This window comes from Antechinus flavipes, chromosome 1 (genome assembly GCF_016432865.1).
Source record: "Antechinus flavipes isolate AdamAnt ecotype Samford, QLD, Australia chromosome 1, AdamAnt_v2, whole genome shotgun sequence".
NCBI lineage: Eukaryota > Metazoa > Chordata > Mammalia > Dasyuromorphia > Dasyuridae > Antechinus > Antechinus flavipes.
The window spans coordinates 14,019,925-14,037,442 of NC_067398.1; the positions used below are offsets into that span (position 1 = coordinate 14,019,925).

Genomic DNA, 17,518 nt, shown 5'->3' on the forward strand with positions numbered 1-17,518 from the left:
GGTTAAGAAATAGAAGACCAAGATAGTGGGTAAAAGTAAAGCAGAGGAATGAAGACAGATAGGGTAAATAGGGTGAGAATAGTGAGAAAAAATAGAAAAGAAGAAAATTCTCAAGTAATTATAGCTTAGAATGAGAATGAGATAAAATTATCCATAAAATGGAAACAGAAGATTAAAATTTGAATTCAATCACATGTTGCTTTCAGAAAACATAATAGAAATGAGAGATGCACACATAGATAAAATAAAGGTCAAGGATAGGATTTAGTATGTAAAAAAGGTAGGGGTTATAATCATGATCTCAGACAAAGTTAAAGTTAAAATGGATTAATCATTAATCAGAAATGAAAAATAGAGAAACTACATTGTGTTAGCAATGTTATTCAATATTGTTTTAGACCATTTAAACTACCTAGACAGAATAAAATACTTGAGGGTATACCCACCAAAATAGACACAAGAACTATATGAATACAAACAGAAACCACTTTTTATATAAATAAACTTAGATTTAAATAATTAAAGTAATATTTTTTGTTCATGGGTAGGTAAAACCAAGATGATTTTAAAAATGACAATTTCCTTGATTATTTATTCAATGTCATCCAATTAAGTTACTAAAGTTATTATTAAGTTTATTTGGAGGAATAAAAGATGAGAACTTCAGTAAAATTTTCAAATTTAATTTTCCCCTAGCTTTCTGCTTCCCTTCTAATCATGGCTGCATTGGGTTTTTTGTACAAAAACTTTTTAATGTAATCAAAATTATCCATTTTGTATTTCAAAATGTTCTCTAGTTCTTCTTTGACCATAAATTCCTTCCTTCTCCTCTATCCTTTGTTTTCCTAATTTGCTTATACTATCATTATTTATGTCTAAATCATGAAAACATCTTGACCTTACCTTGGTATAGGATATGAGATGTTGATCTGTGACTAGTTTTTGCTATACTATTTTCCAGTTTTCCCAGGAGTTCTGTCAAATAGGAGTTCTTATCCCAGAAGCTGGATCTTTGGGCTTATCAAACACTATATTATTATAGTCATTGACTGTTGTGTTTTGTGAAACCAGCCTATACTAATGAGCCACTATCTATTTCTTATCTAGTACCAAATAGTTTTGTTGACCTCTGCTTTCAATGTAGTTTTAAGTTGGGTATAGCTATTGATTCCTATGCTTGTTTTTAATAGAAATGGGTGTTATATTTTGTCAAGTGCATTTTCTGCATCTATTGATGCAATCATATGACTTCTATTAGTTTGGTTTTTGGTATGGCCAATTATGTTGATAGTTTTCCTGAGATGCAGAACTAACCCTGCATTACTGGTATAAATCGTACTTGGTCATAGTGTATTATAATAAGTTGCTATAATCTCTTTGCTAATATTTTCTTTAAGACATACATTAATATTCATTAGTGAAATTAATCTATACTTTTCTTTTTATGTTTTGGTCCTTCCAGTTTTGGTATCAGTACATCTGTGTCATAAAAGGAATTTCATAGGACTCCTTCCCCTATTTTTCTAAATAGTTTATATAGTATTGGGATTAGTTTTCTTTAAATGTTTGGGAGAATTCACTTGTAAATCCATTTGTCACTGAAGTTTTGTTTATTTTTCCTTAGGGAGTTTATTGATGACTTCTTCAATTTTTTTTTCTAAAATGGGACTACTTAAGTAATTTATTTCCTCATCATAAGTCTGGGCAATCTATATTTTTGAAAATATTATCCATCTCACTTAGATTGTCAGATTTATTGGCATACAATCAAGCCAAATGGCTCCAAATTATTGCTTTAATTTCTTCTTCATTGGTGGTAAGTTTACCCTTTTCATTTTTGATACTGGTAATTTGATTTTCTTCTTTGCTTTTTCTAATCAAATTAACCCAAAGTTTATCTATTTTTTTCAATAAAACCAACTCTTAGTATTGTTTATTGTTAAATATTTTTCTTCCTTTTATTTTTGTTAATCTCTTCTTTGATTTTCCAATTTTCCAATTTGATATTTAATTAAGGTTTTAATTTTTTTTCTTTTTCTAGCTTTTTTTTCATGCCTAATTCATTGAATCTTGTCTTTTCTTGACCATCTTGCCTTTGTCTCTTCCAATCTTTTAGGTTTTAGTTCTGGGGTCTTTGAGTTTATCAAATACTAAATTACTATGTTCATTTTTGTAGTTTATCTAATATGTTTCGCTGATAAACCTCTGTTTCTTAACCAGTAGTAAATCATTCTTATGCTTACTGCTTTGCAGTATAGTTTAAAAGCTGGTATTGTCAGACCCTTTTCAGTTTCATTTTTCCCCTTTTGAGATATTTGAGATACTGAGAAATTTCAGAAAGTCAGGAATGAGGCCAGGAAAGAAATGAAGGCAGGTTGAACCAGGCCCTTTTATAAAATGAAAGCTCCAAGATGAGCTCATCAATGGAAGAAAGAGAAATATTAAAGGGTGAGTAGGGATAGTAAGATGTCCCAGAGTGAGGAGAGCCACTCCCCTCACCTCCTTCACAAAGTGGCATAGAGAAAGGGCAATGATTTGAACTCAGTAATTTTATTTCAAATTTTGCCCTTGCCACATTATGCCTGTGTGATCTGGTGCCCCTTCTATCTGTAATTGTTTGATTATGTTATTCTGCTTCTGTGTCCTTTCTCCAAATCTGGCAAAATTGAGAGAATCATCTGCATAGACATAATAATTGAACCTGAGTTAGGTGGTAATAGGAAGTGATGCTAAACATTAATATATGTGGAAATGTGGTGGTGATTGGATGTTTTTATCTTTAACCTGGATGATTGGCACAATTGAACACCATGATTTCTTCCCCTTAGGCTCACTAGGGTCATGAGCACCCCCACCTAGTACTGAGAGTCCTGCTTCTTTTTCCTTCTAGGTTGCTACAAATTATTTCCCTGCTTTGCATTGAATGTAAAAAAGTCTCCTGGAATCATTTGGCTGAGGCTGAGGGTAACCTGCTACAGAATCATCAAGCACAACTGGTTTGAGAGTTTCATTATCTTCATGATTCTTCTGAGTAGTGGAGCTTTGGTAATTGGCTATTTGAACTGATCTAGCAGTTCAGCTCAGTGGTGCAGTGATTAGAACACTGGATTTGGAGACATAAGCAATGTGATTAGGGAAAATAGCACATATAAGGAGCTTGAGTTGGAAAGCAAGAGGCAAGTAGGGGTGGGCAGCATGGTGTTGGGTAGGTAGATGGTAGGCTCGCCAATCTGAGCACAAGCCCTAGGAGTAGGAACTATCGAAAGTTCAGCTATTCTTAAAATGCTAAGATATTCAAATAAATCTGTGAGCTAATCAATTTGGACAGCCTTCTCATCAATGCAGATCACAACATCCATGCCCGCTAGGTTTTTGATATTATTATTTTTAGATGGGTCATCAAATCTCTGTTGTGTTGTAAGTTTCAGGAGGCAAGAGCAGTGATGTGTTTGAAAGTGCCCTGTGGGTAATTGTTGAAGCAAGTGAAAAAAATGACACTTATAACATTGATTCTATGGAAGAATGCCATTTCAAGTTCTCAAATTAGAGCTAGGAGCATAGATTCTCCTAACCCTCTCAATGTCTTTTAGTGGATAGAGAAGGAATAAATGAGGTTCTTCTAGAGATCAGTAATATGCTAACACTATACTTGCATATGGAAAGCAAGCATTCAAGCTTAATTATTTTCCTAATATTCTAAATTGGCAGTCAAAGAGCAGTTGCTTCAGCTATGGAGTAGAAGACAACTAAGGTAGTATGGCTACCATATCATGAGCCCCTAAACTGTAATATATGACTTGATCAAAGGTATTATCATTTGCAAAGCTCTGTTATCTTAAAGTGGGAAAACTTTAACCACATGGGGTCTGTCCTGTTGTAGCCCATGATAAGTTCCAATATAGTTCTGAATGGTATGGCAATGAATACATTTGTATGTAAAGTTTTTTATGTCTACTTAAACTTTAGGTTTGGATAAACAGGTGCTAGGATCTTCGTGATAGTCCTACTCTACTATTTCATTATGGCTGAAGTTAAGCTTAGTTTTTGAAGTTTGTATCAAGCTGGTCCTAGGCCATATTTAGTTGCCAGTCTGAGTGCTTACTAAGTTAGCTACAGAGATGTTGATCACCAGTTGGTTGGCTATTAGAGAATGAATTCTTTGGTATGAGTATGGACTCAAGTAGAGTCATGTATATAAAATTCTTTCTTAAAATTAAAGTGTGACATGTTAGTCATTATTTACAATATTATATTGCAAACAACTGATATTTAAAGTAAATAATGAACAGAAGAAATAGCAGAAATGGCAGCAACACTAATTATAATTATATCACAGAAATTATAATGATTAATTATAATAATTTCATTGAAAAATACAACCAACTTAAATCAACTGCCAAAACAAAAGGCCAAAAGAGTCTAAAATTGCCTTAGAAAACAACTGATTATTTTCCAAGAAGAAATAGTCACCAAACACCGGCTTTAAAATATTAACTTATCTGTAAAGTATTAGAGAAAGGTGAAGGATAATTATGAACAATATCACCTCATAAGCAAAGAAAAGCATAGGAGAGTTAAGATAAAGCTTGTCAAGAAACACCAGTAACTCAAAGATGTTTATAGATGAGTAAGAAAGAGAAAAACAAATGGAAGAAAAATGAAAAAAGCAGAAGCTGCAAGGATTTTTGTAACAAATTATTTTCACCATCAAGGATGGTGGAATTACCAACCTTGGATTCTAATATCATAGTCCCATACATGCTTCTGGAAACATCATGAAAAAGAACAAAGACAAGATTGGATCAAGTATATGTAGAGGAGATCCACTCAAGCAACATGGTTGTATAGGCAGTAAGGGATCAATTCACAAGGTATCCAAAAAGGAGGAAGATAGCAAAAGTACTGGAAAAAACTCATGACTTTATTATTCCAGAATCTTGATGGAACCCAAGTCCTTGAACTCCAAATCCCCTGCTTTTTCCATAAAGGCATTATTTATTGACTTCCATATGTAATTAGAAGGAATAAAAATCCACGGAGAGGCTAAATATTATACTTTGTCATTTCAGATATTTGAGGATTGTTCCCTTCCATCAAAGAAAAACATTAAAAAATTGCTGAGCTTTGCTGATAAGGTTTTTACCTACATTTTCATCCTGGAGATGTTTTTAAAATGGGTGGCATATGGATTTAAGAAGTATTTCATGAATGCATGGTGTTTTCTTGACTTCGTTATTGTAAATGTGAGTTTAGCAATTATATTCTTTTATTTGGGATAGGTGGTTACTTTGTAAAGCTGTCTCTTAACATAGAAAATAAATGTAGGAATATAGTTTTTTAAAAAAAATCTAACCAATAGTTCTGATTCCTAAGGTTTCATTTTCATTCAAACAGTTTTGAAAACAACCTTTTGAGAAATTGATTAGCATATCTCTAGCCAGGTACATTCCATCCAGCTGCTGACCCTTCCCTTTGACTCCTGACCTCTCTCTCAGAATTCCCACCTTTACTTCTCTGATCTCCCTGAGAAGCCCCTGAGGGTAAGTTTTCCCTATAAAAGATCTGCTTATGATGAAGATCTTTGCTAAGTTCTTTTCAGGACTAAGCCCTCTGTAAGATATTCTCTAGATCAAACAAGGAAATTAGATCCAAATGTTAAGCATGGAAACAGGGAACTGATTATAGATAAAGTTTGTATATGTCACAATACGGTGAATACAATAAGTACTAAATCTTCATTTGTCAAATATGGGACCATGGATGCTATTTCCTTAAAACAGCAAATGCACTCTGCTAATTGGGCTTTGTTTTTCCTCCTAGGTCTCTATCATAAGCCTTATTGCTGAGAGTGAAAGACCATTCTTGTCTATTAATGTTAAATCCCTTCGGACATTGAGAGCCTTGAGGCCATTGCGAGCATTGTCCCAGTTTGAAGGGATGAGGGTAAGCCATGGGAAACTCAAGGCAGCTCAGCAATAGGGAGATGATTTGAGGACTGGCTTGTGTTTTTCAGCAGAGGCAGAAAGAGACTCTCTTTTATCTGTCTGATTCATGCTTCTGTCTCCATCCCTCCATAAATAGGATTATGCACCTCCTGTGCCTTTATGCTGCATGAGAATGTAGAAAAGTATGTTGTGGTGCTGAGGACTTTGAGTTTGGAGCCAGAAGACCTAGGTTGAAACTTAGAATTACCATGAATTGAGTAATATGATCAAGTTCCTTGAATTCTGTGTCTTCATTTCCTCATTTGTAAAATTTTGTAAAAATGTCTAATGTTAAAATCAATCATCAGGATGGTAGCTGTGTGATTAGAGAGGCAAGGGTTGGATTCTCAAGATGTGAGTTGAAAATGGCAAGATTGAGCACAATAATACTTCCCCCTCTTGAAGCATTTATCTTTTGGGGATCTCCCTTTAACATGCAAACATTCACACTAGATGACTTATTAAAGGTCATCTCATCCAATTCGTACATTTTAAAAATCAGGAAACTGAGTTTTATACATAAAACGAATTGCCCAAAGTCATACGGCTAGTTAGTGACAAAGTAGGACTCAAACCAAGTCTTCTAATCTTAAATCCAACACTTTTCCCAGCATCATGTGGCGTGAGGATTGGGAGACACAAGGGTAGATCATGGTTTACAGTGGAAGATTGAACTTTGACTTCAAATCTCTACCTCTTTATATAATATCATACAATGGACAGGGAAGACCATCCCTGTTAGGGATTGACTTTACAATGAGTAAATGAGCATCTGAGAAGTGGAGCCTAATTTGTGCAACAAGGAACAAGACAGTGGGATGAGGAGAGCAGTCACTTAGACTAATGAGATGTCTTTCTCTGATCTGCAGGTTGTTGTCAATGCTCTTATGGGGGCCATCCCTGCCATCTTTAACGTCCTGCTCGTCTGTCTCATTTTCTGGCTCATCTTCTGTATGCTAGGGGTAAATCTTTTTGCTGGGAAATTTGGAAAATGCGTCAACATCAACACAGAAGAAACTATCAACGCCTCCGAGATTCACAACATAACATTGTGCAAAAGTGGAAACTACCGTGACGTATGCTGGATTAACAGCAAAGTCAACTTTGATAACGTCGGAATTGGTTACTTGGCTCTTCTGCAGGTGGTAAGCGATATAACCACTGCTTCTCCCCTTTTCCCCCATAGAGCACAGAGGGAAAAGAGTGAAAGCATCCTGTCAACATTCCCTCTCATCCTCTGTCCTTCTCCAAACTTTTCTCTCACTCTCCTTCCCCATCAGACTTGTTTTCTGTTTCTCCTCCTACATTATACTTGGTTCCTTTTTGTAATCATTGTTTATGAGGCTTTTTTCTTCTCTTATAATTATCCAAACCATATCCATTTTTGAAGGGCCAGCTCAAGTTCCTTCTTGGACAATAGTTGCCCCTTTCTGTAACTCCTTACTCTTATTACTCAAAACATTTGCTATTATTGTTTCTCTTATTTGTGAAGATAATACCGTTAGCTACTTACTTAGACAAGAGCTGAATTTGTCCAAACAGTGGATAGTTCTTAGCAAAATCTACTGTCAAGCTAGCAATAGAGTTCCTTCCCGTCATTGGTGGACAATTACATCCTGAAGGTAGATCTACTGATCTGGGAGCAAGACCCAGGACATATTTTTCCAGGCTAATTCCAAATGAAAGGATCTTGAGGAGAAGACAGAAATGGACACATGAGATTAAAAAGGGTTGGGATCTCAAGGCACCACAAACAGAAACTTCCTGAAGTAAGAATGATCACTAGCATTTAGGAAGCAGTTTAAGGTTTGCAAAGCACATTACAAATACCATTGCATTAGATCTGCAATTAGTAATTTGCCCAGAGTCACACGGCTAGTGAGTGTTAGGTGTCTGAGGCTGGATTTGGACTCGGGTCCTCCTGACTTCAGGACTGGTGCTCTATTCACTGCATCATCTAGCTGCCCCTCATTTGATCTTCACAATGATCATGTGAGATAGGTGCTATTATGATCTCTATTTTATAGTTGTGGAAACTGAGGCAGATGGAGGCAAAATGGCTTGCCCAGGATCATATATTTATTAAATGTTTTAGGCTGGATTTGAACTCAGGTTTTTGTGATTCTGGTCTCAGTGTTCAGTGATAGCTAACTGCCTGGTCACAGTGTCACGAAATTTTCACCTGGAAGGAAGACAATGTGGTTTCATGCTTCAGTGAAGTGTCTCAGCCTAAGTTCAACAAGTGGCCAGGATCTGGTCACCAGCATGCAAGCTACACTGGCCTTGCCTTTTGTAGGCTAAGCTTCAGTATGGAAGTGTCAAGATGTTTTCTTCCTGAGAACGCCCACATTTTATTTTATTTTTGCTGAGGTAATTAGGGTTAAGTGACTTGCCCAGGGTCACACAGCCAGGAAGAGATTTGAACCCAGGTCCTCCTGGTTTCAGGGCTGGTGCTCTACCCACTCCACCACCTAGCTGCCCCAAACACCCACATTTTTGAGTTAGCTCAGCCATAGTGGGTTTTACAACCAGTTGTAGGTTACAGGAAGAACTGTGGAACTATTTTCTTTCTGTCAAATGTCTATGTATTCGTATAATGTTCTTGTTTTCATTCACAAAGTGCTTATGTCTCATGTATGATTCTTTTCCTTAATAAGTCTGAGTCCCTTACAACTAGGGACTATCTCTTATATTTTTGTAATCTTGACAGTTGTTAGTATGAGCTCCATAAATATTTTCTGCCTTATAGCAGTCAGTCCCTGGGGGCATTTTATTTAAAATGAAGTAGATTTAATCTAACATCACTCACTTAACTAACTGTGTAACCTGTGGCAAGGTATGTAAGCCTGTTTGTCTCGGTTTCCCAATCTGTAAAATGAGCTGGAGAAAGAAATGGTGGACCACTGCAGTATTTATGAGGTCACAAAGAACGAAAGATTCAGACTCAGGTGAATCGACTGAACAACTGCCATTTCAGAAAGTAGGTAGAGAAAAACATGAATGTTAAAGACAAGATGAAATGATACGGGCTTATGATTGACATGAAAACAAAGCAAACACAAGCAAACCAGTCCTGTCTCAAGTGGCCCCAATGCATGCTGGATAACATTGACATCTGAAATCACGAAGATTTGGATTTGAGTCCTTCCTTAGCATCTGTGTGGTCATGGGCAGAATGTCACCTCATCTATAAAATAGGGGCAAAATTGAAAGTGGCTACTCCACAGGATTGTTCTAAGACTCAGATTAGATGTTTGTCAAGTACTTTGCAAATCTTAAAGAATAATGGAAATATCAGCTACTATTACTCCCAAAGACACTTCTCAGAGAAGTTTAGCCAGTGTAAGTCAATTGGTATAGAAGGAAGATCCAAAGAACATAAAGTTGCCTTAGTCAACAATACTTGACTTACTATCAGCCAGAGAGATGTGTTAGCCATATACATTAATCATTAAGAATGTAAACATGTTAGCAAGATCTTACACATCAGGTTGGTGAGAGATAATAGCTTTGCTCGATGAAACAGAAAAGTAATGGAAGAAAAAGCCAGTTTAGAGAAAGGTGTAAGAAACCCAACTCAGCAAAATTATAAGAAAATTCAAGTTTAAAACTGAAAGGAGAACCACAAACAAAAGAATTATGGGAAAGACCAAAAAGTTTTATATCGTTTTACTGTCAAGGATAGTAAAATCATCATACTTGGGTTAATATTACAACAATAATATCAGTCATAACTAGGTGGACTAAAGAGCTGGTAGAAATGGCACAAAAGAGAAATGACAGAAAAATAGTTGTATTAAAAGAGAAATTATGTTCACTTAATTAACAAGCATTTATTAAGGAGATCAGGAAAGTCTTCTTTCAGAAGGTAATAATTGAGCTGAATCTTGGAGCCAGAGAAGAAACAAGGAGGATACAAAGAGAGAGAATTCTGAGCATGGGAAATCACCAGTGAAAAATGCTGGCGTCTAGAAAGAACAAGCAAGAAGACCAGTGTCCCTGGATCATAGAGTAGGCGAAAGGAAGTGAAATGTGAGAAGACGAGAAAGGTTATAGAAGACTTTAAAAATCAAGTAGAGAATTATATATTTGATTCTGGAGCTTGTTGAGTAGGAAGTGGGGGGCATAACATGATCAAGCCTGGGCTTTAGAAAAATCACTGTGGTAATTAAATGGAAGATGGCCTGGAACAGAGAGGGATTTGAGGCAGGTATGCTCACCAGAAAATACTGCAAGAATTCAGGCTTGAGGTGATGAAAACCTGCAAACTGATTTCATTTCTGAGAGTGGAGGGAAGGAGATGTATATGAGAAATGCGGTGAAGGTAGAAAGGACAAGACTTGGGAACAGATTGGATATGTGAAGTGAGTGTGAGTATGGAATCAAAATGATACCAAGGTTATGATGAACCTAGGTGACTAGGGAGATCGTGCTGTACTCTACAATAATAGGAGAGTTCAGAAGAGGAGAGGGTTTTCTTGGGGGAAGATAGTTTTGTTTTGCTTATGTTGTGTTGGAGATATCAACAGGACATCCAGTTCAAGATATCAAAGAGGCAGTTGGTGATGCAAGGCTAGAACTTTGGAGAAAGTTAGAATTAGATATATAGATGTGAGAATCATCTGCATAAAGATGATAATTGAATCTATGGGAGTGATTGAGAACCAAACAAGGTAACACAGAGAAAGAAAAAGGCCCAGGGCAGAAATTTGTAAAAGATTTCTGCAATTTCTTCTTCTGTCTCATTCCTTGCCTCCTTTGGAGCCAGAGTCTGTGCCATGTGAGGACCAATTGGAGAAGGAGGGAATGTTTAGTTGGGGGAGAAGAAGGCATGAATGATCACATATATGTGTTTGAGTGTTTGAAAGGCTGTCATGTTGAGATGGAAATGGTCTTGTACTGATTGCTTCTAGACAGTAGGACCATGAGTAATAAATAGTACCTATCCAAAACAGTACTGACTTATCTGGGGAGGTTATGGCTTCCCCTTTGCTGAGGTCTTCAAACAGAGGCTAGATGACCGCTATTCAGAAATATTATAGTAGGGATTTCTTTCGTGTATGGGCGGAAATAGATGGCCACTGAGGTCTTGTCTAACTGTTGAATTCTGCGATTTTTGTTCTTGAAATTTTCCTTTAATTTGAATTATGAACATTTTAACGCTTGAGAAGTTTTCTATTCTCTGTTAATCTCTCATAATCATTTATGTGTGAGTATACAATAATGTCTATATTTTATTCCCCAAAATAGTATATAACAATGTTTATTTTTATTGTTTTGCTCTAGGCCACATTTAAAGGTTGGACAGATATTATGTCTACAGCTGTCGATTCACCAGGGGTAAGTTGGAGTCACTGGGTAATTTTCTAGATTATCCGAAAGTAACTGGGTAAGCTCAAGGATGTTTTGGATCATATTAGAGGGGGCATGTTACTATGACCGTTGTTTTGCAGCCTAAAAATACCTGCAATGAAGAAAATCTACTCCAACAGAGGTGGCAGTGTTTCCTTAACTGTCTTATTTGGGTGCAGACTGCAGGGAACATTGGTCTCTCAGTAAGAGAGCTTCTAATATTTCCACTACTAGGAATCAGCAAGATGGAGTATTTTCTCTGAGTCTCTTTTCCCCTGCTTAGCTACAGAATCCTAGATGCTGAGGGCTCAGGAAATGAGATCATGCCCCAGGAGAACAGAGAAATAGAAGTCAGAGTTGTAAACAAAAAAAATTACGTTATTGATTTTACTCAGAGCTGGAAAAGACCACGTCCAACCATAATGTTATAGAAGAACAAATGCAGATCCAGAGTAGTTAAGAATTAGCCCAAGTCACATAGCAAACCAGAGATAGAGTTAAGAGTAGAATCTACATTTCCTGCCTTCTTTCTCTCAGCCTCAACAAACTGCTTATGTAAACACACACATTACATGTGACTGTGTTTTTTTCCTTAGGATCTCCTTGAGGTCTGCCATAGTTTATATACACTAAATTTTCATTCACTGTGGATGTCTAAAAATGGACTCTCCAAATCAATCTAATGTCAGAAACACCATCATTTTTAATAGTGAAAGGCCACGTTACAGATGAATTGTAAAAAGAAATGAACTCATACCACACAAGTATAGTTATGCTGATCTTTGATTCCTAGAAAATAACTTTAACACTAATATCTGAAATAAGAGGCAAGGAAGGTGAGGTCTGACCAAACTGTGTTTGTTCTCAACTCTTATAGTGCTTGGGCCTAAAATGTTATTAATATTAATATCTTACTTTTTTTGTGTTTCACCTTGCTGGTGCTGGTAACAACCAACTAGTGAGAAAAACAGCCCAGGGATAATTATACATCTTTAATATAGAAAGAAACATTGATTCAGGTGAAACAACTCATCCATGATCACTTGACTGATAATTGTCAGAGCTAGAAATTAAACTAAAGTCTTCTAACACCAATTCCAGGGTTCGTCACCCTGTCACATGCTGGTTTCTAAAGCTAGATGTGGAGACAGAGTCAAGATGTCAGATTAGACAGCCATCCAATTGAACTTTCCAAACACTATCCTCTAAACAACTTCAAAATAACTCCTTAAATCAAATTTTGAAACAGCACGCCAACTAAAGATTGGAGTGAGACATTCTTCCAAGACACTTAGAACATCAGCAGGAGAAATCTGTAACACTGGAGTAGGAATCAGCCCAGAACATGAGAGGAGCACCAGTTGTGGCTTTTGAAGTAACAACAGGAGCAGCATCTTTGGGAGCTCACAGCCCAAGAATGTCTACACTTTCTTTTTTTTTTTTTTCTTTTTTCTTTTGATTTGGATAGTTTACTGACAGCCCAATATTATTGATCTGAAGTAGATGCAACTGGTACTGGTTAGCAATTCTATTGCCCAAAAGCAGTTCTGAGTGATAGTTTCAGGGTGGAGAAGAGCACTGATAGTCACAAAGGAGCAGAGGTCCTAGTTCTAATTCCAAACTGGAGAAGAGCACCAACACTTGTGGCTACAAGACAACAAACTGGAGATCAGCATGCAAACCAGGAGGACGTTGACCACACTTTGTCCTGGATCAAATGATCTTGGAAATAGATTAAAACATAACCCCCCAGAGCTACCTCTAAAAGTAGTAGCAGAAAAAGTCAGAAGGGGCTTTTGGGACAATGCCTCCTCAATTCCAGGTGAACAAAGCCAATTTCACCATAACATTCAAAATCAGGAAATGAGTTGGAAAAAATAAGCTTGTTTGCTCCTTTGTTGTTGTTTCAACAACAAAAAAAAGAATTTGTCAATAAAAAGCTGTTGGTGGCAAGGAAGACAAAGACATAAACTCAGAAGAAGACAACAATAATAAAACAACTATCAGCAAAACTTTAAAGAGAAATGCTAATTGGCTCCAGGCTCCACAAGGATTCCTGAACTCATTTTAAAAAGGTAGAGAAAAAATTGGGAAAAGAAATGAAAATAATTCAAGAAAGTAAAAAAAGAATATCAAGAGTTTAATAAAAAGCAATATAGTATAATGATGAAAATAACTTATAAAAAAGATTGGATTGATGAAAAAGAGGCGCAAATATTAACTGAAGAAAAGTATTCCTTAAAAAGCATAATAGAACAAATGAAAAAAATGAGATCTAAAAGTTCAATAAAAAGCAATTCCTTAAAAATTAAAATCAGGCAAGTGGAAGCTAATGACTACACAAAAAATTAAGAAACAGTGAAACAAAGTGAAAAGAATGCTAAAATAAAAGAAAATATGAAATCTCTCTCTGGAAATACAACTGACTTGGAAAAAGGAGAGGAAAGGCAGTTTAAGAATTACCGAATTTCATGAAAGCTATGAGTGAAAAAAGAACCCCCACATCACATTTCAAGAAATTATCAAAGAAAACTGCCCCAATATCTTAGTTCCAGAGGGTAAAATAGAATTTGAAAGGATTCAACAATTACCTCCTGAAAGAGATGCTAAAATGAAAAGTTATAGCTAAATTCCAGAGCTCTCAGATCAAGGAGAAAATACTTCCAGCAATAAAAAAGAAACAAGTTAGAAATAAGCCATATTCAGGATCATGCGAGATTGAGCAGTTTCCATGTTAAAGGAGTGGAGGGCTTGAAATATAGTATTCTCATAGGGAAAGGAACCAGGACTACAACCAAGAATAACTTACATTATTGTACTTACATTGTTGTACGTTAAGTACAACTTACATTAGCAAAATGAATAATCTTTCAGGAGGAAAATGGATATTTAATGAAATAGAAGACTTTCAGATATTCATTAAAAGACCAGAACTGAGTACAAAATTTGACATTCAAGGAGAAGTCAAGAAAAGCATAAAAGGTAAAACTGAAAGTATAATAACAAGAGTCTCAATAAAGTTAAACTGCTTACATTCCTGTATGGGAAGAACTTTTATCATTACTAGGACAATCAGAAGGAGCTTACATAGCCAGAGGATGAATTGATCTCTAAAAAAATGGAGTGAGAAAGAAATGAATGGGAAGAAAGGGAAAGGGAGATATAGAATGGGGATATTTTTCTCACATAAAAGAAGCACATATGGTAGAACTTTTATTGTGAAGAAGAAATTATGGAGTAATATTGAGCCTCTCATTGAAATTGGTTCAAAAAAGTTGGATATAGAAATCTATCTTACCCAATAGGGAAATAGGAGGAGAAGGAGAGAAGATATTAAGAGGAGTGATAAAAGGGTTGTTGGATTAAAGGAGACAGTGATTAGAAACAAAACAGATTTTGGGGGAGGGACAAGATAAAAAAAGAGAGAGAAGAAGAAACAGAAGAAAATGGGATGGAGGGAAATATATAGTAAACATAACTCTGAATGTGAATAAGATGAACTCATCTATGAAACAGAAGAAAATAGCAGAAATGGATTCAAAACCTAATCCAACAACATGTTGTATATAAGAGATACACTTCAATCAGAAAAATACACAGAGGTAAAATAAAGGACTGGAGAATATAATTTGCTTCAGCTAAGTAAAAAAGGCAGGGAGAGGAGGATGTTAGAAAAAAAAAATGAAACTCAGAATAGCTAATTAAAATGGATAAGCAAAAAACCCTACATTTTGTTAAAAGGTATTATAGATCATGAATTTAAAAAACATTAAGGGCATATTTCTCTGAAAAAGGCCTCATTTCTCATATAATAAATAGTCAACTTTATAAAAATAAGAGTTAATTTCTCAGTTGGTAAATGATGAAAGTATATGAATAAGTAATTTTGAGAAGAAGAAATAAAAACTTTAGTCACATGAAAAATGACTTAAACAACTATTGATTAAAGAAAAGCAAATGAAAACAAAGCAAGTTACCATCTCACATCTATCAGAAATGACAAGTGATGGAGGAGATGAGGGAAAATTACTAAATTAATAAACTGTTGGTTGTGAACTGGTCCAATCATTCTGCAGAAGAATTTGGAACTATGTCCAAAGAGTAATAAGACTATGTATATCCTTTGACTTAGCAATACTATTACTAGGTCTGTACCCCAAAGAGATCAAAGTAAAAGGAAAATGATCTTTAAGTACAAAAATGTTTATAACAACTCCTTTTTGTGTTTGCAAAAAATTGGAAATTTAGGGAATACACATCATTCGGGAATGGCTGAGCAAGTTGTATCTTATGATTGTGATGGAATACAATTTTGCAATAAGAAATGACTAAGGGAATGATTTTAAAAGACCCAACATGATAAGACTTATATGAATTGATGCTAAGTAAAATGAAAAGGACACAGAAATCATTGTGTATGGTAAAAACAATGTAATAATGATCAATTGTGAAAAAGTTGGTTATTTTAATTAACACAATAATCAAAGACAATTCCAAAGGAGCCATGATGAAAAAAATGCTATGCAACTTCAGAGAGAGAACTGGTGAACTCTGAATACAAATTGAAATATAATTTTCTCGCTTTATTTTTCTTGCTTTTTTTGTGATATGGCTAATATGGAAATGTTTTGCATGATTTCACTTGATTGCTGTAATTATTATCATATTGTTTGCTTTCTCTATGGATTGGAGGGAATGGGAGGGAAAGAAGATAAGAGAGAATTCAGAACTCAAAAGTTAAAAAGAAAAGAATGCTAAAATTAATAACATTTTAAAAATTAAAACTAAAAGCTTGATATGATTTTCTGGTATTGCATATTGTCTGAGTGGTTTGAGCTGAGTTAAAAACACTTTGGTCTTTAAAATAAGTCGATCAAAATGAGAATATATCTTTTTCTGATGATTTTTGTCTTCTGTGTTTTCACTCCCATAGAGAGGGAAGCAGCCAATCTTTGAGATAAATATATATGCGTATCTCTACTTTGTCAGTTTTATCATTTTTGGCTCATTCTTCACTTTGAATCTTTTCATTGGTGTTATCATCGACAACTTTAACCAACAGCAAAAAAAGATAAGTGTCATGATGGTCCTAGTTTCTTATGTACCTTTTGTAGAGAGAAGGCCAGGAGGAAGCATTTGTGTTTCTTAATCATGATGGGAAAATGGTGCTACTGTATTACTGTCAGCAGGGCACATCAAGAGTCAACTTTTGAGCTAGAAAACCTAGGATTCATGCCCTCTCTCTAATACATGCTGGCTTTGTGATTCTGAGACAGCCACTTAATAATTCAAGGTTACGGGAATTTTTTTTTTAAGAGTATAATATACAAAGAAGATGATGATCTGCTGTGGCAGAGGGAATTTCTTCATAGGGGAGTCCCTTGTAACGATAAAGCTAAGTTCTAGTTCCTGTGCTTGTTAGTCTTTAACATATAGGATTTGACATCATAACACTCATATTTCCATGCTGTGAAGAGAATTTCTGGACTTGAAAATATTTACATAAAAAATGTTAGAAAGGCCCCCTTGCATCCCTTTGTATGTTATGCTCTGGATGCTTCTTTTGCTCCTCAGTCTGCTTATCACCATGCCCAAAGATCACCAATGATGTCTTTAGTGCCATCCTAGATGACTATAAATGGAGGACGTTAAGGATTTCACCATCTGAATGGAAGCTGAGTCTACAGTACACCATCTCTGTCCTAGAAAAGGGACTAAACTATCCCTTTCCATCAATAAGGAGGCAACATGTTGAAAGAGACTCTGAAATTAATGCCTCTTAAGAACAATATCAATCCCTCTTTCTCTCCCTTTACTCTCTTCTCTCTTCTTTTTGGCTCAAAAGATTGTACTGCAGTTAATTCCTAACAGTAGATTACCTCACCATGGTATACATTCATGATACTTGTTGGCACTTTCATAGTTTTCCAGGTTTCTTTATTTATTTAGGAACCAATCAGGCAATGAAATAGAATTCTCCCACCATGTTAAAAAGCCTCAGAGACCTGCTTTGGGTCTATGTTACAAATGCTTTCCATTTCATTATGTCCTTCCATAATCAAGGCTCTTAAGACCATATTAGAAGAGCCCCTTGAAGGGTATCATCTGGAGCTTCGAGACAGATAGCAAAGTGCTTGCATTTGTCATCCCCACCCTTTTCTCTCAGTGCGTCTGTGAGCTTT

General features: G+C 35.7%; 1 protein-coding gene across 1 annotated transcript in view; it reads left to right on the forward strand.

Moving 5' to 3' along the window:
- SCN11A (sodium voltage-gated channel alpha subunit 11) overlaps nucleotides 1-17,518 on the forward strand; it is an 84,103-nt gene that overhangs the window by 53,222 nt on the left and 13,363 nt on the right. Inside the window, exons 16-21 of the mRNA XM_051970255.1 lie at nucleotides 2,891-3,045; nucleotides 5,070-5,243; nucleotides 5,821-5,943; nucleotides 6,854-7,129; nucleotides 11,271-11,324; nucleotides 16,270-16,411. Of these exons, the coding sequence (XP_051826215.1) occupies nucleotides 2,891-3,045; nucleotides 5,070-5,243; nucleotides 5,821-5,943; nucleotides 6,854-7,129; nucleotides 11,271-11,324; nucleotides 16,270-16,411 (924 nt within the window). The remainder of the gene's footprint in view (nucleotides 1-2,890; nucleotides 3,046-5,069; nucleotides 5,244-5,820; nucleotides 5,944-6,853; nucleotides 7,130-11,270; nucleotides 11,325-16,269; nucleotides 16,412-17,518) is intronic.